The sequence below is a fragment of the Camarhynchus parvulus genome, chromosome 11, assembly GCF_901933205.1.
Source record: "Camarhynchus parvulus chromosome 11, STF_HiC, whole genome shotgun sequence".
NCBI classification, from domain to species: Eukaryota; Metazoa; Chordata; class Aves; order Passeriformes; family Thraupidae; genus Camarhynchus; species Camarhynchus parvulus.
Window position 1 is genome coordinate 996,656 of NC_044581.1, and position 22,941 is coordinate 1,019,596.

Sequence of the window (22,941 nt, forward strand, 5' to 3'; positions counted from 1 at the left end):
CTGAACCGTGTGGGTGTCCCCTGTCCCCCCTACCCAGCAGGCACAGACAGGTACTACCTGGACAGCAATAAATTTATTAAGTATTCAAAAAAAATAATAAGACACAAACCAGTAAAAAACGAAAAGGGGGGAGGTGGGAAGGGGGCCGAGGGGCCGAGCCGGCTCAGGGGGGGACGGGGTCAGGAGACACTGAGGGCATGGCGGGGGAGCAGCACCTGGGGCTGCAGCAGCGCGAAGCCGGGGGCTGCGGGCAGTGCCGGGGGGCGGCGGGCATCACTTGGCGCCCTGCGCCTCCGACTCCTCCTCGTCGTCCTCGTACATCTCACCCTCCTCCTCGGCCGTGGCGTCCTGGTACTGCTGGTACTCGGACACCAGGTCATTCATGTTGCTCTCGGCCTCGGTGAACTCCATCTCGTCCATGCCCTCGCCCGTGTACCAGTGCAGGAAGGCCTTGCGGCGGAACATGGCCGTGAACTGCTCCGAGATGCGCTTGAAGAGCTCCTGGATGGCCGTGCTGTTGCCGATGAAGGTGGAGGACATCTTCAGCCCCCGCGGCGGGATGTCGCACACGGCCACCTTGACGTTGTTGGGGATCCACTCCACAAAGTAGGAGCTGTTCTTGCTCTGGATGGCCAGCATCTGTTCATCCACCTCCTTCATGGACATGCGGCCACGGAAGACGGTGGCCACGGTGAGGTAGCGGCCATGGCGGGGGTCGCAGGCGGCCATCATGTTCTTGGCGTCGAACATCTGCTGGGTGAGCTCGGGCACGGTGAGGGCGCGGTACTGCTGGCTGCCCCGAGCCGTCAGCGGCGCGAAGCCGGGCATGAAGAAGTGCAGCCGCGGGAAGGGCACCATGTTGACGGCCAGCTTGCGCAGGTCGGCGTTGAGCTGCCCGGGGAAGCGCAGGGAGGTGGTGACGCCGCTCATGGTGGCCGACACCAGGTGGTTGAGGTCGCCGTAGGTGGGGGTGGCCAGCTTGAGGGTGCGGAAGCAGATGTCGTAGAGCGCCTCGTTGTCAATGCAGTACGTCTCGTCCGTGTTCTCCACCAGCTGGTGGATGGACAGCGTGGCGTTGTAGGGCTCCACCACCGTGTCCGACACCTTGGGCGACGGCACCACGCTGAAGGTGTTCATGATGCGGTCGGGGTACTCCTCGCGCACCTTGGAGATGAGCAGCGTGCCCATGCCTGAGCCGGTGCCGCCGCCCAGCGAGTGGGTCAGCTGGAAGCCCTGCAGGCAGTCGCAGTTCTCACACTCCTTGCGCACCACGTCCAGCACCGAGTCCACCAGCTCGGCCCCCTCTGTGTAGTGCCCCTTGGCCCAGTTGTTGCCGGCACCGCTCTGCCCTGGGAAGAGAAAAGAGGCTCCGATGGCCGCTGGCCCCCCACGCCCACGGCCCGAGGGGACCGGGAGGGGATCAGGGCCGGGCCCAGCCGCTGCCGCCGGCAGCACGGGGGAGATCTGACGCCGGGGCGGGGTGGGAAGCAGGAACCGCAGAGGTTTGGCGGGGAGCCGGCGGTGCCGGGCCCCGCGGCGCGGGAGGGGTGAGCCCGCCCAGGGCCCCGGGGACGGCAACTGGCCGGGCGGGTCCGAGGACACCGGGGCTCGGGGGAACATCGGGGAACAGTGCACCCCTCCCTCCCCGGGGACCTACCGAAGATGAAGTTGTCGGGGCGGAAGAGGTGGCCGAAGGCACCCGAGCGCACGCTGTCCATCGTCCCCGGCTCCAGGTCCACCAGGATGGCACGAGGCACGTACTTGTGAGCTGAGAGAGACCCCATGATGGGAGGGAACCTGCTGCCGCCCCCATCCCGCCCCAGAGGTGTTCCCAGCACCCTGCAGGGTCCTACGGGGCTGGCTGCACAGGTCGTGTCCCCCCCCAAATCCAGGGGCTCCTGGTGTGGGTGCGTGTCTCATTACCCCCAAACACTGGGGGTCACTTGGGGTGGGTGCACGTCTGCCCCCATTCCCCGTGGGCTGGGGGGATGCTGGTGTTTTGTCCCTCCCACACCACAGGATCCTACAGGGGGAGCACAGGTGTCCCTCTATCCACAAACCCCAGTGTCCCACGGGATTGGGTGCATGTGTGGTGTCCCCCCAAACCCCAGTGTCCCACGGGGCGGGTACATGTGTCATGTCCCCACCCAAACTACAGGCTCCCATGAATTTGGAGGCACAGGTGCCCCTGCCCCCCCAGAGGATGGGGTCTGAGGGGTGGGTGCACATGTCTGCCCTCCCAGGGTCCAACAGGGCTGGGTGCAGGTGTTGTGTGTGCCCCCCCCCCAAATCGCAGGGTCCCGTGGAACTGGGTGTACACCATTTCCCCTGCCCCAAATGAAATGGTCCCATGGGGTGGGTGCACCTGCCTGCCCACCCCACACCTCCACGGGTGGGTCTGTCTGTCTGCCCCCCTCCCCACCCCAGCAGACCCAGCTCCTCCTGCACTGGGGGGTCACACTGGGGCCCCTCCCAGCCCAGGATGGGGGTGCCGGGCTGCCCTGCTGGGGGAGGTTCCCTGGGGGGGTCGCTTACAAGAGGCCTCATTGTAGTAGACACTGATGCGTTCAAGCTGCAGGTCCGAGTCCCCCACGTAGTTGCCGCTGGGGTCGATGCCGTGCTCGTCGCTGATCACCTCCCAGAACTGGGGAGGACGGGGAGCTCAGCAGGGCGGGAGGCACTGGAGCACCCCCAGGCCCCCGGGCGAGGCACGGGGGATCCTCCCATCCCTCGGCAGGGCTGGGTGGGGCAGGAGGCACCGGGATACCCCAAACACTGAAATCCCCGGGCAGGGACAGGCGGGGGGCACCGGGACTCCCCAAACCGCTGGGCAGGTCCCGGCGGGGCGGCGGGCACCGGGATCCCCAAACACCCAAAATCCCGAGCAGGGCGGGGGGTATCGGGGCCCCTCAAACCCCGAGACAGGGCTCGGCGGAGCGGGGACAGGGGATCCCCCAAACACTCAAAATGCTGAGCAGGGCGGGGGGCACCCCAACCGCCGAGCGGGGCTGGGCAGGGCGGGGGGCACCGGGACCCCGAGCGGCGGGCGGGGCGCGGCGCGGGCGCTGTCCGCGGTGCTGACGGACAAAGGAGGGGGGCGGGGGGCGCGGCGCTTTGTCCTCCCGGTGCGGCGGCGGGGGGAGGGGAGCGGGGCTGCCTTTGTCCGCCACCCGGCTCCGCCGCGGCGGGCGGGGCGGGGCGGCGCCGCCGTTACCTTGGCGCCGATCTGGTTGCCGCATTGCCCCGCCTGGATGTGGACGATCTCCCTCATGGTGCGGCCGGGCCGGAGCGGAGCGGGACGGGACGGGAGCGGGCTGGGGCCGGGAGCGGAGCGGCACCGGAGCGGAGCGGCACCGGGAGCGCGGGGGCGGCGCGGCCGCCGCCGCATCCTTTATAGGCTCCCGCCGCCGCACCGGGCCGGCCGCTGACGTCACCGCCGGCCGCAGCCAATCAGCGGCCGCCGCCGCAGCGCCGCAACAGCCCTGCGGCACCGGCACCGCCCGCCACGCCCCCGCCCGGCCCCGCCCGCCGCCACGCCCCGCCGCGGCGGAACCGGGACCCCGGCACGGGCGGGGGGCACGGCCCGGGGGGCGCCCCCGGCACCCGCGGGGAGCGGGGACACCCCGGCACCCGTGCGGGGACCCTGGGACCGCCTGGCAGCGTCGGGAGCATCCCGGGGCGCGGCGGTGGGGCGGGGGGACACACAGGGGACACCCCTCCCAACCGCGTCCCGGAACGGGGAGGGGTGGGGACAGGGTACGGAAGGGCCACCCTGGGGGTCCCGGTCGCCGGTCGCCCCCGCGGGAGCGGGGACAGCGCCGGTGCCGGTGACGAGGTGGGCGGCGGCGGGCGCGGCCCGAGAACAAAGGCGACGGTGATGGGCCCTTTGTCCGGGGGCGGCCGGGACCACCCCCCGCATAGGGTCCAGCCTCCCGCCGCCCAGCCGGTCCTTCCCGGTTCTCGCCGGGAGCAAGTGACCCTTGACCGACCGGCGGGACCGGGAGGGACCTCTCCCCTCGGGGCTCCCCGGGGCCGCCCGATGCCAGCCACAGCGTCACTGCAAAGAGCCTTTATTGGGAACCGTGAGTCCCTCGCCCGGACCGGGCGCCCCGCGGCTCGTCCCGTCCATCCGTCAGTCCATCCGTCTGTCCATTTCAGGGCGGGGGTGGCCGTGCCGGTACCGTGTCCCGCTGCCTACCAGGAGCACGTCACCACCTCCCGCAGCGTCCGCCGGAGCTCCTGGCTCCGGAAGGCGTAGATGAGGGGGTCAATCACCGAGTTACAGATGATGAGGATGAGGAAGAGGTTGAAGTAGCTGAAGAAGCAGGTGCAGAAGGGGTTGGTGGGACAGGTGACGATGAGGATGAGGTGGAAGAAGAAGGGCCCCCAGCAGATAAAGAAGACGCCCAGGAGGATGGTGAGGGTGACGGCACCCTTCAGGCTGCCACCACGGTGGGCAGTGGGCGGCTTCTGCTGGCTGGAGATGCTGTGGAGGTGGTGGCGGGCCAGGGCGAACATGTGGATGTAGAGCACCAGCATGAGGACCAGCATGAAGAGGAAGAAGCCGATGAGGCAGAGGAGGATGGTGTTGCTGCGGTAGTAGACGATCAGGACGGTGCTGGAGATGGTGCTGGCCAGCCAGACGCTGGCCATGGTGACCACGGCGCGCTGCAGGGTCATGATGCTGTGGTAGCGCAGGGCGTAGAAGATGGTGATGTAGCGGTCCACGGCGATGACCCCCAGGAAGGAGAGGGACGAGACCACGGAGCTGCAGATGAGCGTGTCGATGACGCTGTCCATGTGGCGCACGATGCTGGGGCGCATCACCAGCACCCCGTGCTCCAGCAGCAGCATGAAGAGCATCTCCGCCAGGTTGCTGATGCTCACCAGCATGTCCGACACCGCCAGGCAGCAGATGAAGTAGTAGGTGGGCGAGTGCAGGTTCCTGTTCTTCAGGATGGCGGCCACCACCAGCAGGTTTTCCACCAGGCTCACCAGCCCCAGCGCCAGGAACAGCTCGTTGGGAATGTCCAGCCCCTGGCACCAGCCGCCACCGGCCCCGACCGTAGCGTTGCTGTGGTTGCCCTCGCTGGCATTCGAGGGCTCGCGCAGCAGACGCAGGGGGGCCAGCGTCGACATGAGCCCCTCCTCAGCCCCGGGGCCCCCCGTGGCACCCGCACAGCCCCCGAGCCCCCGTTGTGCCCCGCCAGTTCTCCCGCGGCGCCCGGCGGCGAGGCCGAGGGGATGCCGAGGAATTGGGGACGGGAGGCCTGGGCCGTGCCCGGGGTGCCGCGTGCCCGCCGGGACCCTCGGGTGCGGCTCTCTGTGCCAGCGCTGCCCGGCGTCCCACGCCCGCCGGCCCAGGGTGCTGGGGAAGAAAGGGCCCTTTCTCTGCCCCACTTTAAAGCGGCTCCGCAGCTCCTCCTCCGAGGAGGGTGGGCACCTGCGTGAGGGAGGCACCCTGGCAGTGAGGGGGGCCGCTGCCGAGGCCAGGGCTGAGACACCCCCAGGATGGCCCTGGGGACCCCCATTGCTCGGGATCACCGTGTGCCCAGGGGTCACAAATGCCCTGTGGTGATCCATGCGCCCCTGCGGTCGCGCACCTTGGGGGTGCTGCCATAGGGCTCCTCTGTGCCCTGGGGGATTGTGCACCTTAGGGTCCCCATGTGTCCTGAGGTCCTCTGTCTGCTGGGGGGACCCCTGAACCCTGGGGGTCTGCATATCTTGAGGGGTCCCCCATGCCCCGAGGCCTGTGTGTCCTGTGGGGGTCACTGTGCCGCATGGCACTCGTGTCTTGGGAGTCCCACCTGCTGTGGGGGTCACCCACACCCCCTGTGCTATCCATGCCCCTCGGGGACCCCTGTAGGACCCTCTGCAAGGCCCGATCCAGGCTGTCCCACGCACTGGGACTGGGAGGGTCCCATTCCCATGGCCCCAGGGGAGATGTTGTACAGCGGGGCGGGCACGGGACGCGACAGGGATCGTCCAGGGCACGGTTAAATGGGACACAGCGAGCGCGGCACCACGGGGAGGCTGCGGGGACAGGGCCCAGCTGACCATCATGTGCCTTGGGTCCGTGTTGATGCCTGGAGCCGCGGGCTGCCAAAGAGCCATTCACAGCTCCGCGGGCAGGCCGCTCCCACGGGTGCCCACTTCCGCTGGGAAGCCCTTCCCTGTGGCAGGGATGGAAAGGGCACAGCTGCACACACCGGGCAGGGGGGCCCAGGCTGCCCCAGTGCCAAATTACGGGGATGGGATGCCATGGGATTTGGATGTACCAGTGGGGAATGGAGCCGGGGCGGGCTGGCTCGAGACTCAGGGTCTGCACACCCAGCCCAGCTACATCCCCCAGGGAGGCAATACAGCAGGAACAGGGATTTATTCCATGTATTCACCATTACTCAGCAAAAAAGGGAAAAAAGCTTTACGGGAACAAGGATGAGCTAAGGTTTTACTGTGGCTTGCCTTGCTCCTTGCTCTAGGTGAAGGTGAGGGAATAAAGGAGAGACAAACAAAGAAGGGGGCAAGATTTCTTCTCCAAACATAAACAAAAGGCTGAAAAAGCTGCTCCTTGCACAATTCTAGTGGCACGGGGGACTCTCAGACCTTTGGAAGGTTCAGTGTAGTGGGGGTGCAGCGTATTTTGTGGAGGGAAGGAAGCTCCAGGCTACGGGAAGCACAAAGGAGCTGAAGAAGAGGGCAGTAAAAGCCCTCTGGGAATTAAGGACAAGAGCCAGGAGAACAGGGAGGGGAATAGGATGGAAATTGTGTGTAGAGGAGGCCAGAAGGGGACTAAGCTGCCATGGGGACAAGGGACAGCTGCTGTTGATTAGCTCGGACATGCTCAGACAGCCCTTGTCCCCCGTTGAGAGAGAGGCCCTGGACAAGGCCCGTGGCTGTGGCTTCAGCCCCCCTCCCTGGATGGAGACCACGCCACGGATGCAGCCCCCTCCTCAGGAGAGCCCATTCCCACAGCCAGTCCGTTTGTGTGACTTTATTGGAGTGCGACACAAATGGGGGGTGACAGAGAGGCTCTGGGGAGGGAGGCACGCCCCGGCTCAATCCCAGTCACCATCGCCCTCGGGATTGTCCTCGCGGGGGGGCTCCTGGAACTGGATGTTGGCCAGCATGTCCCGCATGGCCGCCATCAGCCGGTTCACCCCCTGGTTGAGGTCCTGCGCCGCCCCGGCCTCGTCGTCCCCGTCGTGCCGCATGTCCCCCTGCGAGAGAGCAGCACGGTGCAGCCAGGGACAGGGACAGCACCAGGGCCAAACCAGCAGCAGGCTGCTGCCAGCAGTGGCTCCTGGAGCAGGAACACCACAGGGGAACGGTGCACCCAAATCCCAGCCTGCACTCACCTGCAAGTTAAAATTTGGCAACAGCGAGCGGAAGAAGAGGGATAAAGTGCTTTCGTTGGAGGGATGGCTCGTCCTGGAAAACACAAGTGGCACCATGGTGAAGGTACAGCTCAGTTTGTGACTCCCCACTGGGATGTGGGAGCTGCTGGGAGAACCAGAACCATGGTGCTGCTGGAACCAGCCCTGAGGGAGGGAACTGGGGAGTTCCAATGGGACTCTGAATTCAGGCAACTCTGAGCAAACCAGTCACTAAGAGCACAACCAAGGCCAGGTTGGAAGGGGCTTGGAGCAGCCTGGTCTACTGGAAAGTGTCCCTGTCCATAGCAGGGGGTAGAATGAGATGAGCTTTAAGGTCTTTTGAACCCAAACCATTCCAGGATTCCATGATCCTACCAGCTCTGCCCCGAGTGGATTGGTGTGGAACACACACATGGCATCACCCCAACACCAGGACTGGCTGTATTTAAATTTCCATTTACCCCAAACCCTCCCAGTCAGCCACGGCCTGGGTTTTCCCTGTCTTTTGCCCTATGGCTGGGAATGTCCAGTGGTGACCACCATGGGAAGCAGCAGGACCAGTCCAGCCTGTAGCTCTGCCTGCCTGGAGCACCACAGCTCTTCCTCTGCCATGGAGGAAATGCCAGCCCCGAGTGCCCAGCCTGGCCTGGGGCGGAGGGCATGCAGGGAACACGGCTGGCTGTGCCAGAGCAGGAGGTGGTACCTTTCTGGGCGGGTGTAGGAAACAATGGAATCCAGAGGAGGGAGGGGGTCAAACCCCATCACTGGCTGGGAGGTCACCTCCTGCAGGGAGAGGAGAAAGGAGGGATGAAGGAGAAAGGAAGGAATGAAGAAGAAAGGAAGGAATGAAGGCTGTGCATCCAGCAGCAGCAAACATGGGTGCCCACAGAAGCCATGAGTGACAGGGGTAAGGACGGGCTCAGCAGGGACACAAGTGCCACCACAGCCCCTGTGGCCCATCAGGCCCCTCACCAGAGGCAGGGCTGCCGTGGCCTCCTTCATCTCCGAGAGGATGATGTGCCGGTAGATGTTCCTGGGAGCGCTCTGGTACCGGATCTTCCTCCTGAGACGGGGAGGGGACAGAGCAGTGAGCCCTGAGCAGGCACATTCCCATTTCTGCTGCTCCAGGCACAGTGTCAGCAGCTTCCCTGGCTCTGGGGCACAAGGCCATATTGGATGGAGCTGGCTTAGAGCAAGCCAAAGGGGGTGGGAGCTGCTGAGCTCTGGAGAAAGAGCAGAGAGCTCAGGAATGAGCAGATTGACCTTGGTTTAGGACACCTGACAGCCCTCTCCTGTTTCTCAGCACTGTTCCTAAGCTCTCACCTGCCCTATGTGGCTATCCCTGCCCTTCCAGGCCATCCCTCCACCCTCTCCAGGATGTTTCCAGGGTACAGGTGACAGCCAAGCCTGGGGAAGGCAGTGCAGGATATGCAGCAGGTTCAGCTCTACATTCCCATTTGTGAAAAGCACAGAAGAGCCACTGCCTTCCTGGCTCCATGCTGTGACCTTGGCATCAGACCAGCAGCTGTGGGGCTCTGAGCCCTGTCCCAGACACTGGAACTGCTGCTGCCCAGGACAGACCCTCTGTCCCACTCTGTCCCTGGCACAGGAACCCTGCCCTGCACCCTCTGTGCTCACTTGTGCTCGGCCTCCTGCACCAGCGCGTCCCGGGCGTCCACCATGCGCAGCACCTCGTGGGCGTGGGGCTCCAGCCAGGCCATGACAGCCGGGTCCTTCCACAGGGCGTGTGTCCTGCCCACGTACAGGGATGTCAGCTGGTTCAGGGCGGGCGACTGGCTGTGGGAGAGGGCTGTTACTCACGGCACCCTCCTCCTCCTCCTGCTCCTCACGGCATGGCCAGGGCTCAGCTCTGTGCTGGCCTTCGGCGTGCGAACACGAGAGGACTCGCAGGCTCCTGCCTGGATACTGCCATCCACCTCCACCAGAACTTCTGCCTCCATCTATTTTTAGGCTAAGCAGAGCCATGAAATGAGGAAACACTGCCCTGGCCTGAGGGAGAGCCTTCGCACGCTGAGGAAGACCACGTGTCCAGGGAAGGCAGACTGGTTGGAGACAGCCTGCCCTGGGAGGACACATGTGTCACCCTCCCTGCCTGCACACACCAACAGGCTCTGGGCTGAACTCCTGACCCGTCCACCTTGAGCTGAGGTGGGTCTGTCAGCCCCATCCAGAGGCCATTATGGAAATCCATTATCAAAAGGACTATCAAATGAGGCATTACCAAATGAGCCTGCTCAGGGAACCCAAACAAGCTCTGCATTAGCTGTCTGAGCATGCAAGATCCCCGCCGCTGGCAAAATCGATCGCTTCCCTTTGCTGAGAGCATCTCCAGGCCTTACCTGATCTGGGCATTCAGCCCAAAGAAGGGGTGGGAGGCGACCCTGGCATCGGGCTGCACACTGCAGTGATCCAACAGCGGCATCAGAACTGCAAGACAAAGGCAGAGAACTTGTCTGATAAGGGGCAGTGTGGGGTGGGGTCACCCTCCACTCCTCAGGGCCAGAACCCCCTGAGGCACTAACAAGGACACAAGGAGGGGGTGAGGACACTGCTGGTCCCTGTGCTCACAAGGGCATTATTTCAGTCACCCCAACGAGCAGCCTAAAAGATGTTTCCAGCCCCCACAAACTGAATCTCTGTTGGAGAGCTGGTTCTTCCTGCTGCACACACCCTCCCCTGGGCCTGAGGGCTGTGTGCTCCTTTCATGGACAGCAGCACCCACAGGATGAAAGGGAGAGTGATGGGCACCCATGGGGAGAGCACATCCAAAACAGAGCTGTGCCTCGGAGGGAGAGCCAAGGAGACTGGCTTGTCCTTGCTCTGGGCAGCCCCGAGGAGGTGAGACATCTCCCTGCTCCAACATTCCAGCTCTCACCCTCCCCCAGCCTGCTCACCCCTGACCACTGCTGCTGGAGGAGCATTGGCTGCTCTGGGGAGGGTGGGCAGAATCATGGAACCACAGAACTGAAAGGCTGGAAGAGCCTCTAAGATCATTGATCCCAACCACTCCCACAGCACTGCCAAGGCCACCCCTAACCCATGTCCTCGGGCGCCATGTCCACAGTCCCTCCAGGACTGGGGACTCCACCAGTGCCCTGGGCAGCTGTGCCAGGGCTGGACAACACTTCTGGGGAAGGAATTGCCCCAAATACCAAACTTTGAGGCTGTTTCCTCTTGTCCTGTCCCTGTTCCCTGGGAGCAGAGCCTGACTCCCTGGCTGCCCCCTCCTGTCAGGGAGTTGTGCAGGGCCAGAAGGAACCCCTGAGCCTCCTTTTCTCCAGGCTGAGCCCCCCAGCTGTCTCAGCTGCTCCTGATGCTCCAGCCCCTTCTGCAGCTCTGTTCCCTTCCCCAGACAGGCTCCAGCCCCTCGGTGTCTGTGCTGGGGTGAGGAGCCCAGAGCTGCACTCTCCCCAGCACACTGGGCACAGGCACTGCTGTTCTGCCCGACTGCTTCCGCTCTGACTCAGGGCTCCCTCCCCACAGGCCCTTGGCAAATTCCTGCTGGGAATGCAGCCCTGCCTGCCGGGAATGCAGCCCCGGCTGTCCCAGGAGGACAGTGACAAAGCCCTCGCTGAGGATGGCCTCACCAGAGGGGACAGACTCACCGCTTGGGAACATGATGAGCGCGAGCTGGATGAGCTGGGCTGCTCGCTCCCGGGCCTGGCTCCGCTCCAGCTCCGGGCGCTCTTCCTGCTGGCTCAGGAGGAAATAGGCCAGTGGCACCGAGAAGGCAAAATTGGGCAGCTGGGACAGATTCCGGTGACTCTGCAGGATCAGGGACACAGAGGTACCGAGAAGTGATGCTGTGCAGCCTGCTGGGGTTAAGTGAGCTCCCAGCCGCTGGCTCCGTGCCCCCACAGCTGAGTGAGCAATTCTGAGCTCTCACAACTATTTGCAGGACTCAAGGATTACAGGAACCAGCAGCACAGCCTTTATGGATCATTCCAATGGCGCTGGGCTGGCAGCTGGGCTGTGAGACCCCCTCCAAAGGGCTCACCTGGTGGGGAGCAGCCCAGGCAGCCATGCCCTCACCTGCTGGCCACTCACCTCCCACTCCTGGAAGAGGCGGGTCAGGAAGGAGTATTCCCTGGCCCGCAGGGACAGGAAGTCGATCATCAGCAGCACACAGAGAGGGTCATCCTCAGGATCAAGGCTTGGGAGCAGGGGGAGAGAATAAGCTCAGTGTCACAACAGCTGAGAGAGCTGCCCCGATTTCCGAGTCAAACAGCCTCTCCCAGTGACATCCAGTGACTCAGCAAATGGAGAGAACAGGAACACATCCTGCACAGCCAGCAGGATGACAGAGTGGTGCTCTGTGTCCCTACAGAGGGGACAGTCCCCTGCCACCACCCAGGAGGAGGATCAGTGGCCACAAACTGAGTGGGCTGAAGCCACCACCACACTTTGCTCTGCTGAGCCTCCAAGCTCAGCCACAGTTTGGCAGTCACAGGCCACCCAGGGCCCCTCCTCACCCATCACCTCTCCACGGGCACCAGCACATCCCCAGCACAGATCCACGCAGCTTTAAGGGGGATGATGAGCCCATACCAAGCCCAGGAGCAGCAGAACCTGTCTGGGGTGACTGTCCCCCCCAAACCCAGACACTCCACCCTCGGTGGAGGCACCTACCTCAGGATGAGCTTGCAGAACTCCAGGGCAGTGCGGGGACAGCCCCTCTTCTCCAGGAACATCAGGTGCTTGAAGAGAGCCAGGAAGAAAGCCCTGCATGAGAACAGCAGCAGGACTGAGAGGCCAGATGTGGAAAGAAGTATTTTGTGCCACTCAAAATAAGGGACACAGTCATCAAGAGCTCCACACCCCCAAGCATCACATTGTGGTGTGGCACGGGGTGCCACAGACCCCCCATCTCTTGTTTTTGTTATCTTTTTGTGCAAGAACAGGGACAGAAAACTCACAACCCGCTCTGGAGACTGGGACCAGGACAAGTAAATCCCCCAAGTCCACATCTCGCCTTGTCCCAGGGATGGGGGGACAGTGACACAGAGTGGGGAGGCCCAACACCTGAACTGGTGATACAGGTCACTGATGGCACAAAGTATGTCAGCCAGAGGGACTGAAATGTGAGCACCCTCCAGGTACAGCAGTTTGGGAGAGATGGCTTGGGTCAGCTGACTGGAAAATTCCCAGAATAAAGTCACCTTTCCCAGCAGCTGCAGAGCTGGAGTTACATAAAGATCCAGGCTGGGAGGAGTGTGAGTGCTGGGAGTGATGGCTGGAAACACACAGCAAGGATTTTTGTGACCATTTTGGGCTGAGGGGTACTAATGGCATGAGGAGGATATGACAGGGAGGGACAGTTCCTACTGCAGGAAGGTATCCCTTGGGAAAAGGGATGCTTTGTGCAGAAGCTTCCATGCACGAGCTGCCTGTGCTCCAGCACCATCCCAGGAGCCCCCAGCAGGAAGGGACAGTCAGGGGTCTCCCTGGGTGAGCAGCAGTGTGAATCTGGCTGGCTGTGGCCAAAGGGGCTCCAGCTGAGCCCCCCTGGTGCCCAGCCCTGCTCACCTGTTCTCTGGGCGCCGGTAGTCCAGCCTGCAGCTCCCGCTGGTGAGGCTGAACACGGGGTGGAAGGCGCACTCCAGGCTGTACAGTGCCCGCTCTGGGGACAGCAAGGGCAGTGTCAGGCACAGGACAGGGACACCAGCCCAGCACAGCACTGCCCAGCACTCCCTTTAGCCCCAAAGAGAGGAAACCAGCTCGTTCCCAGCCCAGCCAGGCACAGTCCCTTCACACAATGCGGTGGCAACAGGTACCAGGGCAGTGAGCACTTCCACATTAGATCACACTCTGGGTGGGAAAAGGAACCATTCTGGGATTGAGGTTGGTCCAGGAAAAGCCAAGCTCCTGCCCTCCAGTGCCCCTGCCAGGGAAGGATTTCACAGCAGCACATCTGCTCCTCACCTCACGCTTACCTATGAGATCCCGGGCCATCTCCTGGTCCTCCTGCATGCGGCACACGTCGCTGAGCTGCAGCAGGGAGTCCACGTGGTAGGGGTTCATCTGGAGCAGCAGCTGCACAAGAGCATGGCAAACACTCTGGGTCACTGCCAGGGGCTCAGGAATTCGGTCACTGACCCAGGTACCTGCCAGCAGCCAGCTGTGTGACACACAATGCCAAGAGCTCCCTTAATCCCACCCTGCCAGATCCATCCCTGAGCTGGAAGGGCACAGGGAGCTCTGTCCCCACCACGTTCAGGATGGGAGCCTCCCTTGGGCAGCTCCCTCCCAGCTTTTCCAGCAGAGCCCATGCCAGGCCTTTGCTCATCTTCACTGTCCTCCTCCAGATGTCTCCCAGCTCCTCCATTTCCTTGGAAAGGACAGAATGAGATGCAGGCACTGTCACAGGTTTGGGGTTTTTATCTATCCCTCAACAGTTCTGAGCATTCGATCAAGTTTTACATTCTCTGGAAATTGAGAGGACATTTGGACACATCTATTACAAATCCAGGAATCAGCAGTAGTAATGGATAACAATAATAAATAAATATTTACTTCCAGGCTTCAGAAGAGAAGTTTCTCACTTCACTAATTATATTACAAATAGGCTTTTCTCAAGTACCTAAAACCTCAGTTCAGTAAAAAATACTGAAGCTACAAATCTTCTCACAGTTTAGTTTGGGGAGTTTTTTTTTCTCCTAAAACTGAAAACATAAAGCTTCCAAAGCTCCAAAAGTTTCCATCTGCAGGGTGGGGACCTGTGGGACCACCAACAACACAAAGACTGGATGTTCCAGGCTGGCCCAGCCCAGCCTGGAGCCACTTGCCTGATGCTTAACCTCTTCCATAAGGGGTAAAACTCTTAAGCTCCTTTCCAGTTCACTTTTTGGGGGGACATGGAGCTCTGTGATGGGAAAAAGCCAAGAAAAGGTCACCAAGGGTGACCTTTGAACCTACCAGCAAGTGCAGAAAAAACACTCACTGAACAAGAGGCTCCCCAAAAGTGATGCTTTATGTGCTGCAACCACAGCAACAAGGCAGAGCTGAGCTCCAGCTATGCCAGGACAGTGGTGACCATGGAAAAAACTGTCTGGAATTGCCAAACCTCTGTTAGATCTTACCCTTTGCAGAAAAGAGGAAGACTTCAGGCTGTACAAATGTCCTCAAATTCAGCCCAATCCCCTGAGAGGGTCAGAGCTTCCAGATTAAAACACCATGGAAAGCCTGTTCTGTGTGGGGGACTGAGCTTGAGCTGTCCTTGGGACACTCACTGCTGCACAGGAATTACTTTGGCTCACTTAATCCAAATCCCTCAATCCAGGCAGAACTGCTGACCTGGAGAGAGCCCCACGGCCCTGAGCCGAGGGTGGGAAAGCAGAAGGAAGTAAACTTTATTTAGCAGACAATGGGCTCTTTGAAGAACATCTCCAGGGCACATATCCCAGCTCATGTGGCCAGACCTTTCAGAGAAACATCTCTCAGTTATGGTTTAGTTGGGTGCAGAGCAATTTTGCTGTTGCTTATCACTCCAAACTATAAATGTTACCATACAGCTTAATGAGCTCGGACACGCATGAAGGACTCCCCACACAAAAGCCTGTTTTGCTGAAATACCAAGAAAAGACAGATTTTTCATCCTTGCAGGAGTTTATAAATAGAACAGCTGTTAGTTTGGATTGCCAGTTCACGATGGGTTTATACAATATTCCTCCTTTCCCAGCTAAGACCTGAGACAAGGGGGCTTTGTTCCCCCCCTTGCAGCCAAAGGGACAGTTCCTGTGGGCTCCTCTCTCAGAAGGTGACCTGGCACGTGCTTGGCACAGCCACCAAGGCTCAGCCACCAGCCACCAGCCCTCCTCTGCACCAAGGAGGTCACTGGTTAACCAGGTGACAGCCCAGCTCACACCCAGTGCTGCCTCACCCCACACAGAGGGACACAGGGCTCTACTGGCCAAACAAGTCCTAACAGCCCAAACAAGCCTGGAAATAAATAATCCAAGGCTCTGCAGAGGGATCTGGACAGGATGGATCAAGGGGATGAGGCCAGAGGGACGAAGGACAACATGGCGACATGCTGGGTCCTGCTTGTGGGTCACACCAACCCCATGGATGAAACAGGCTGGGGGAAAAGTGGCTGGAAAAGGACCTGGGGGTGCAGGAGACAGTGGATGGACAGGATCCCAGGTGGGCACCTGGCCTGTGTCAGCCAGGTGTGGCCACAGCACCAGGACAGTGCCCATCCCCTGTGCTGGTACTGCTGGGGCACTTCCAGCTCTGGGGTCAGTTCTGGGCCCCTCACCCCAACACAAACATCAGGGGGCTGGAACATGTCCAGGGAAGGGCAATGGAGCTGGAAAAGGGACTGGAGCACCAGAAACAGCAGAGGGAGCTGGGGGCACTCAGCCTGGAGAAAAGGAGGCTCAGTGGGAACCTTGTGGCTCTGCACAGCTCCCTGACAGGAGGGGACAGCCAGGGGGGTCAGGTTTTGCTGAACAGGGGAACAGGGACAAGAAGAAACAGCTTCAAGCTGTGGCAGAGGAGATTCAGGTTGAATATCTGGAACAATTCCTTCCCCAGAAGTGTTGTCCAGCCCTGGCCCCAGAGCAGGGGTGAATTCCCCATCCTTGGATTGGTTTAAAAGCTGTGTAGATGTGACACCTGGGGACAGGGGCTGGGGTGGCCTCGGCAGTGCTGGGGGAACAGTTGGCTTAGAGCCTTTCCAACCCAAACGATTCCACTGGAATGCACCAGCCCAGCTCCCCAGGGAAAGGGGCTGCAGGAGCACAGGAGGGAACAGCAGGACCAAGCCAACGTACCACGATGTTGTTGGGGTCCATGGACTCCACAGCGTCCAGGAACTTGAACTGCACCTGCTGGTACTCACGGTGGTGCTCGAAGGTGAAGTGCTGCACCCCCCTCCGCGTGTCCAGCAGCTGCATGGTGATACCTGCAGGGTGCAGGGGAGACCTGGGTACCCCAGAGAACCTCCTCTGCTCTCTCACAGCATCACTGGGTCTACAGACACATGTGGTTTTGGAAACTCCCAGAGAATTTCACTCTTTCCCCCCCCACCCCATGAGCCCAAGTCTCAAACCCACCCAAAAAGCCCAGGCTGCTCATTCTCCTCAGGGATACTTCTGATTACTCAGCAATTCTGCTGCTAAGATGGAAGCACCCATGCCCTGCTACCCCCAAAAGAGGGGAAAACAAACCCAAATCATAAGGTCCAACTCCACAGAGCTCTCTGTTGAAGCAGGTGTATTTCCACCAGCTGAGGAGCAGGTCCCTCTTAGATTCCATGCCCTGAGCAGCACCCATGTCACATGGGCAGCCCCAAAGAGGGCAGCAGGCAGCCCCAAAGGCCTCACCTGTCTTGCTGTAGCGTGGCCAGGTGTTCTTGGGAGCTGTGAGCCACATGCTGCGGACGTACTGCCGCTGCCTCTGCCTCGGCCTGGGGAGGGAACACACAGCTCACAGCTCCTCTGCACTGACAGCAGGAGGAGGATGAAACCATGTTAAAGGGGAAAATGAGGTCCTATTTCTTCCCCACAGAGAGCTACACAGAGCTGTGCCCAGAGCTCTGTGTTTGCCCCCAAGACACAACACACCTGTGCTCAGGCTTTGCCTTATGTGCACCATCTAGGCCAGCCAGTGCCTCCAGCAGCTCCACTTCCAGAGCTTCTCTCCCTGTTTTTATCCTTGCCAAACCCTCAGCTGCCTCTGTGCAGCTTCCCAGGTCCAATGAGGAGAGCCCCACATCCCTCTGACTCATCTCTCTTCCCAGCAGGGCCTTCAAATGTCCACTGGATTAGTTTAAGCTGTACTCGAAAATGCACAATTTATTGGCTCAGGAGCAATTCAGGATCAAGGCTACTCCGAGGGAGCCACACCTCCTCAGAAAGGGATCACAGACTATGCTGAGGTGGAAAGATCCACACAGATTATTAAACCCATCTCCTGGCCCTGCACAGGACAATCCCAAGGAACTGTAGTTTCCTCCTCCAGCACCAAATGCTCCTCCACAGACTCTGTCCCTCCTTCAGCTCAGACCATTCTTGGTTTGCCAAGCAGCTCATGGAAGTGGGGATTTTGTGGATGACAGTGAGCACAGTGCAGTGGATAAATGCAGAGACATCACACCCATGGGGCAACAGGCTCCCTGGGCCCCTGGATACAAGGGGCATGAGATGCTGAAAGCATTCAGGGTTCACTTTCTGCCCAGAGGCTCTGGAATTGCAACAAGGGACAAACACACAAAATCTATGTGCCTGCACTCTGTGAACTTGAGTGAAAGGACTTTGAAAGGTGGTTTGGAAATAAATGAGAGGGGAGAGGAGCAAAAGAAAAAACAAATGCCAGTAAAAGCCTGGAGAAGTCTTTCCCCACCTTGTACATACCGCAGAAAATATTCCTCTGCCCCAATAACCAACTACTAACACATGCTGAGCCTGGGATTACCTGCCCAGGTGTGGCACTGGGGACTCCATGAACCCTGCCAAGGGCAGGATAGACACACCTCCTCGGATTTGGAAAGGATTTAGTACCAAATTCTGGACTAACCTCTGGTCCCCGAGCACAGCACGAGCTCCAAAGTATCTCTTCAACTCATTCTCTGGATTCAAGTTTCTGAGAAGGTGGAAGGAAGAAAGAAAAGCTCCATCGGTTAAACAGTGCGACACTCAAGTCTCTCCATCAACACTCAGCACCTCAAAGTGTCTCTGGAAAACCCCCAAACTGTCCCACACTCCTCACTGATCAGACACAGTGTGGAGAAAGGAGACTGAAACTGCCAGCACTGGAAGGGAAAGCCCTGTTCCATGGACAGGCTTCCTTCCTGCCCTGCTCCAGAGCTGGGGAATTCTGCTGCTGCCCTCTCCAGGGCAGCTGGAGCCTTGGCTGGGATGTTCCTGGGAACAGCCAGGGCTCGGGAGCACAAGTGAATCCCATGGCAAGCTTCACACACCAGGGCTACTGGCACCTCTGCAGAAGTTCTGAGGCTGGAAGGTCCCTCTGGAGACTAACCTGGTCCTGCCACCACTGCAAGCAGGCCTGGCAGCAGAGAATCCCCATCAGAACCAAACTCAGCTCCCACAGGAGCAGACAGGAGCAGGGATGTGCACAACCATCCCAACTCTTTCAATCACGGTGTGGAGCTCTTGGCCTGGTCACACTGGGAAGGTCCCAGCTCCGTTCCTCAGGGAGCAGATGTCCCTCAGACCAACCAGAGCCGGGTGGGAGGCAGCAGTACCTGTGCTCCACGTAGAGCAGGGGCCGGCTGTCGGTGCTGACCCCGCCCTGGCTCTGCGGGGCCAGCCGGGGGTCCTCGATCCTCTCCAGAAGGCTCTCGATGTCCTCCAGGTCGTTGTCTTCCTTCAGAAAGGCAAAGCCAAGGCCTTTGTCACAGGCTGAGCCACAGCAGCCGGCAGGTCACCCAGCACAGATCACACCCAGCTGCCTCCCTGGGTGAGGGGCTGCTGGCTCCTCAGAGAACCCAGAATGGTTTATGTTGGAAGGGACCTTAAAGCTCATCATGATCCATGTCACATGGGCAGGGACACCTTCCACTGTCCCAGGCTGCTCCAAGCCCTGTCCAGCCTGGCCTTGGGCACTGTCAGGGATCCAGGGGCAGCCCCAGCTGCTCTGAGCACCTGTGCCAGGGCATCACCACTCTCCTCACAGGGAAGAATTTCCTCCCAATATCCCATATAACCCTGCCCTCTGATAGTGGGAAGACATTTTCCCTTGTCCTGACACTCCAGGCCCTTGTCCAAAGACATTTAAATTATTTAAATAACCAGCCTGCACCCCCTACTGTCCATGGAAACACCAAGGTATTGCTGTGAGCCTCATGACAAGGTCTCAAACACTCACATGACTTTAATCCAAGTCTCCCATTCCCCATTTTCCAACCACCCCAGGAATCCATCCAGCTGCTCACATCCAACAGTTATATAACACTTGAACCCTGATTTCCCTCCATTTTCCCCCAACAAACAACAAGTGACACATTTCTTACGTGCCTGTTGCCCATCCTCCTCATGATGTCCCTGGGTGGAACACAGAATTCCATTCAGGACACCCAAGCAGCACTGCCAGGCTGCCTTTTCAAGCTAAATTTAGCCCCTGTGCGTGGAGTGTACACAGGAAAGGGATAATGTGCTCTGCATGGAAGTGCTGGAACAGAGGCTGTATTATCCCTCACTGCCTGGGCCTGGGTGTCCCCCCAGCCTCCAGCTGGCACACGTCCCCCTGCTGCTCAGTATTCCTGGACTGGGAAAGGAAACAGGCTCTCCAAGAGGGTTCTCCACCTCAGAAACTCACTTCTGAGTGGCATTCCCAGGGAGGAGGAATCAGCATCCCTGCTGTCATGGCTTAGCCCTTCACTCCAGAATCCAGTGGCTCAGGATGGTGACCAAAGACTCTCCCTGGAGGGAACAGGGAGGTTGGACTCCACCATCTGGGAGTTCTTTTCCAACCTTGAGGATTCTGTGGACAGTTCAGACTCAAACCTCACCAGAAAAGCAGCTCCCACCTGAACCTCACTCCTACTGAATTAGGGAGATAATTATTTTAGTCCATCTGCTACTTCCAGCTCTGGGGTCCCCAGTACTGGTTTCCCTACCCATGGAGGGGGATGGAATGAGATGAGCTTTAAGGTCCTTTCCAATCTAAACCATTCCAGGATTCCACAATCCTAAAGAGGCTTCTTTAACTTTAAATTTTGAAACTGCTTTTTTTGCCTTGACTCTCTCCTACAGTCCCCTCAGAATTCCCACTTTGCCAGCCCCACTGGAGGAACCAGCCTGGTCCCTGACTCAGAACACACACACAGACATACCACAGTCTCTCCTGCTGAATTTTTCTTGGTTTTCCTTTTCTTTTTTTTCTTCCGTGGCTTGTTACTCGTTGCCAGCTGCAAAGACAAAGGCAAGAGCTGTCAGCATTCCCAAGGGTGCCAGCTCCATGGGAAGAAGAGCATTTCCCACAGGGATCAGCACACTGAGGGTCCTTAAATTAAACCAAAATTCACCCATTGGTGTTTGTTAGTGGGTGGAAATCAAGACACATGGAGAAAATGGAGGAAAGCACCAATGATTCACAAAGGGTTAAACCTCAGCTGACTTTCACATCAATGTCTGAGGCTACAAAATCAGAAGAGAAACAAGTTTAGCTGTGCCAGGTGTGGAGGAAATGCTTCAGCCTCTCTCAGTGCCCAGGATAAGCTGCATTTCTGCTTTTCCAGGGTGCAGGACAGTTCCCAATTTCAGTCCCATTTCCACAGAAACCAACACCTGACAAAGGTCCCAGTGCCAGAGTTCCTCTCCCCACAGATTCAGCTGCTCCAGCTCAGGATGCTGGGGGCATTCCCTAACCTGCCTGGCACAGCTGGCAAGCACATTTCCAGGGTCTAGCAGGTAACTCAGCAAGGGATCACAGCATCATGGAATGGTTTGGGGTGGAAGTGACCTCAAAGTTTACCCAGTTCCTATTCCCTGAGGAAGCAGGGACACCTTCCACTAGACCAGGCTGCTCCCAGCCTTGTCCTGGCTCCACCCAGGAGCAGCAGCTGCCTGCCCAGGACTCCCATGTCCTGCCTGGAGCTCTGGGAGCAGCCACAGGCGTGTCCTGCAGTGCTGGCACAGCCAACTCCCCAGGCCAGGACCCCTGGAGCCACTGCTCACACAGGGACACACTGCCCAGAGCACCCACAGCCCCTGGGCTGGCAGAGGCCACTGGCACGGCTGGAATGCACACAGAGAGAGGACTTTGCTCCCCTGCCACCCAAACCAGGGACACAAACCCCAAATGCACAGCAAACAAGTGAGACCAGGGGCCAACCCCCTTTGCTCCCCCAACCCTCTTCTCTGGTGAGATCTGGGCAGGCCTTGCCATGGGAAATTGTCAATTAAATGCCCCTTTCCTTACAGAATCCTGCAAGGAGGCACTTCTGGGCTGATACAGACCACAGGAGGAATCTTGACATCCAATGACAACAAATCACTACGGGCAAGAAGAGGTTCAGCATTCAGCTGACACTATTGAAGTCCTCATATCTCCTGTTCCAAAACAAATGCCTCCTTGAGACCACTCCTCCCTGGCCTGACCTCAGTGCTCACGTGGACACAGCACAATGTGAACACAGCACAACCTCCCTGGGGTGCCTCGTCTCTCTCTGCAGCTGGAGAACCCCTCTGGATCCTTACACAAACCCAGCCCCCAGCACCACCGTGCCCACCTCCCCAGGGGTGAGTTCCCAGGCTGAGGTGCACGTCCCTGGCAGCAGTTACCGTTCTGTCTGGCTGCTCAGCCTCCTGCCCCTCTCTCTGTCCATCACCGTGTGTCTCTGAAGGGGTCACAGCCCCCTGCTGGCTCCTGTCCCTGCTGCCCTCGGGGCTCCCTCCTGCCGGGTCCTGCTCGCTCAGCCGCTCCTCTCCGGCCGCCGCCTCATCCTCCGACTCCTCAGCTGGGATCTGCAAACACAGGGACAGGCTGCAGGGACAGCATTCCCCAGGGATCTGCTCCAACACTCCTCCTGCACACAGAGGGAGGTTTGGACACCCCTCGTGTCACCCAGGGGCTGCCCGGACAGTCCCACGCACGTGGAGGGGAGCACAGGACCCCCATGGTGTGTCTGTCCCCTCACATCACGGACTCTGCTCTGCCCTTGGGAGAGCTCCCAAACCCAGCCTTGCCCATGCTCACACAGCCAGGCCTCGGGGAGGGACAGGGAATGGCTGGGGCTGGAGGAGGTGTCTGGGGAGCAGGACTGGCCCTGTCACCCCAAGGACCCAGCAGGGCCCAGCACTGGGGTCCTGCAGTGCTGCGAAGGTGGCAGGGATGCTCCTAGAAACATTTTCACCACTCCAGCTCTGACAGCATACAAACCCAGACCCCGCAGGCCTTTCTCCCAGTTCAGCCCCAGTTGCTGCCCCCCACCCTTCCCACTCACCACCCAGACCCACCACTGCCACCCCAACCACTGACCCCAACCACTGCCATACACACTGCCACCCCTGCCACCCCCACTGTGAGCCCCCCTCAGTCACTGCCCCCCTGTTCCCTCCAGTGACCCCCAAAGCCGGTCAGCCTCTGCCCCCAGGTTAGTGTCACTCCAGCCACCCCCAGTGACTGTCACCTCAGCTGTCCCCAAGTAAGTGTCCCCAGCAATGTCCCCGACTGCGCACCCAGCTGTCACCCCCAGTCACCGTCCCCCAGATGCCACCTCAGTCACTGTCCCCACCCAGTCCCTGTCCCCCAGTCCCTGCCCCCCCAGCTGTCCCCAGCCGCTGCACCCCGGGCCCCCCCGGCTTTGCCCCCCCTCACCAGCTCAAAGCGATTGCTGACGGCGGCGCGGGGCGGCCCGCGGGGCCGGTTGCCGGGGGCTGGCGGGGGCCCCCCTTCCCGGCGCGCTCCGGGCCGGGGTCGGTGCCGAGGCCGAGCTCGCCCAGCCCCGGCCCCTCCTGGCCCCGCTGCTCCCCCCCCAGCCGCCTCAGGGCCCGGCGCGACATCGCCCCCGCCCGCTGCGCGCCTGCGCCCGCACTGCGCCTGCGCGCCCGCCCCGCGCCGGCCCCGCCCACTCCCGCCG

General features: G+C 60.2%; 2 protein-coding genes across 2 annotated transcripts; both read right to left on the reverse strand.

The window, feature by feature from the left end:
* Positions 1-54: 54 nt before the first annotated feature.
* On the reverse strand, positions 55-5,139 carry TUBB3 (tubulin beta 3 class III). The gene is made up of 5 exons (XM_030956342.1): positions 4,199-5,139; positions 3,215-3,389; positions 2,536-2,644; positions 1,658-1,768; positions 55-1,349 (listed from the first exon to the last, which is right to left on the reverse strand). Exons 1-5 carry the CDS (start codon positions 5,137-5,139, stop codon positions 274-276), a joined length of 2,412 nt encoding a protein of 803 aa, XP_030812202.1. The 3' UTR covers positions 55-273.
* A 1,840-nt stretch (positions 5,140-6,979) lies between these two features.
* TCF25 (transcription factor 25) lies at positions 6,980-22,864 on the reverse strand. The gene is given in 19 exon segments (XM_030955889.1): positions 6,980-7,220; positions 7,359-7,431; positions 8,080-8,159; positions 8,349-8,439; positions 9,015-9,173; positions 9,737-9,824; positions 11,003-11,162; positions 11,445-11,550; positions 12,027-12,119; positions 12,924-13,017; positions 13,331-13,430; positions 16,172-16,302; positions 16,724-16,806; positions 17,916-17,981; positions 18,604-18,725; positions 20,194-20,268; positions 21,644-21,826; positions 22,680-22,762; positions 22,765-22,864. Coding segments are annotated over 19 exon segments (2,049 nt in total). The 3' UTR covers positions 6,980-7,058.
* Positions 22,865-22,941: the final 77 nt, after the last annotated feature.

Bases quoted from the DNA above. Each gene is read 5' to 3' on its own strand.
- TUBB3 (XM_030956342.1), bottom strand. From the start codon at position 5,139: ATGTCGACGCTGGCCCCCCTGCGTCTGCTGCGCGAGCCCTCGAATGCC. The intron at 1,769-2,535 runs GTAAGCGACCCC...GGTCTCTCTCAG, and splicing joins CTACTACAATGAGGCCTCTT to CTCACAAGTACGTGCCTCGT. The intron at 1,350-1,657 runs GTAGGTCCCCGG...TTCTCTTCCCAG, and splicing joins CCCCGACAACTTCATCTTCG to GGCAGAGCGGTGCCGGCAAC.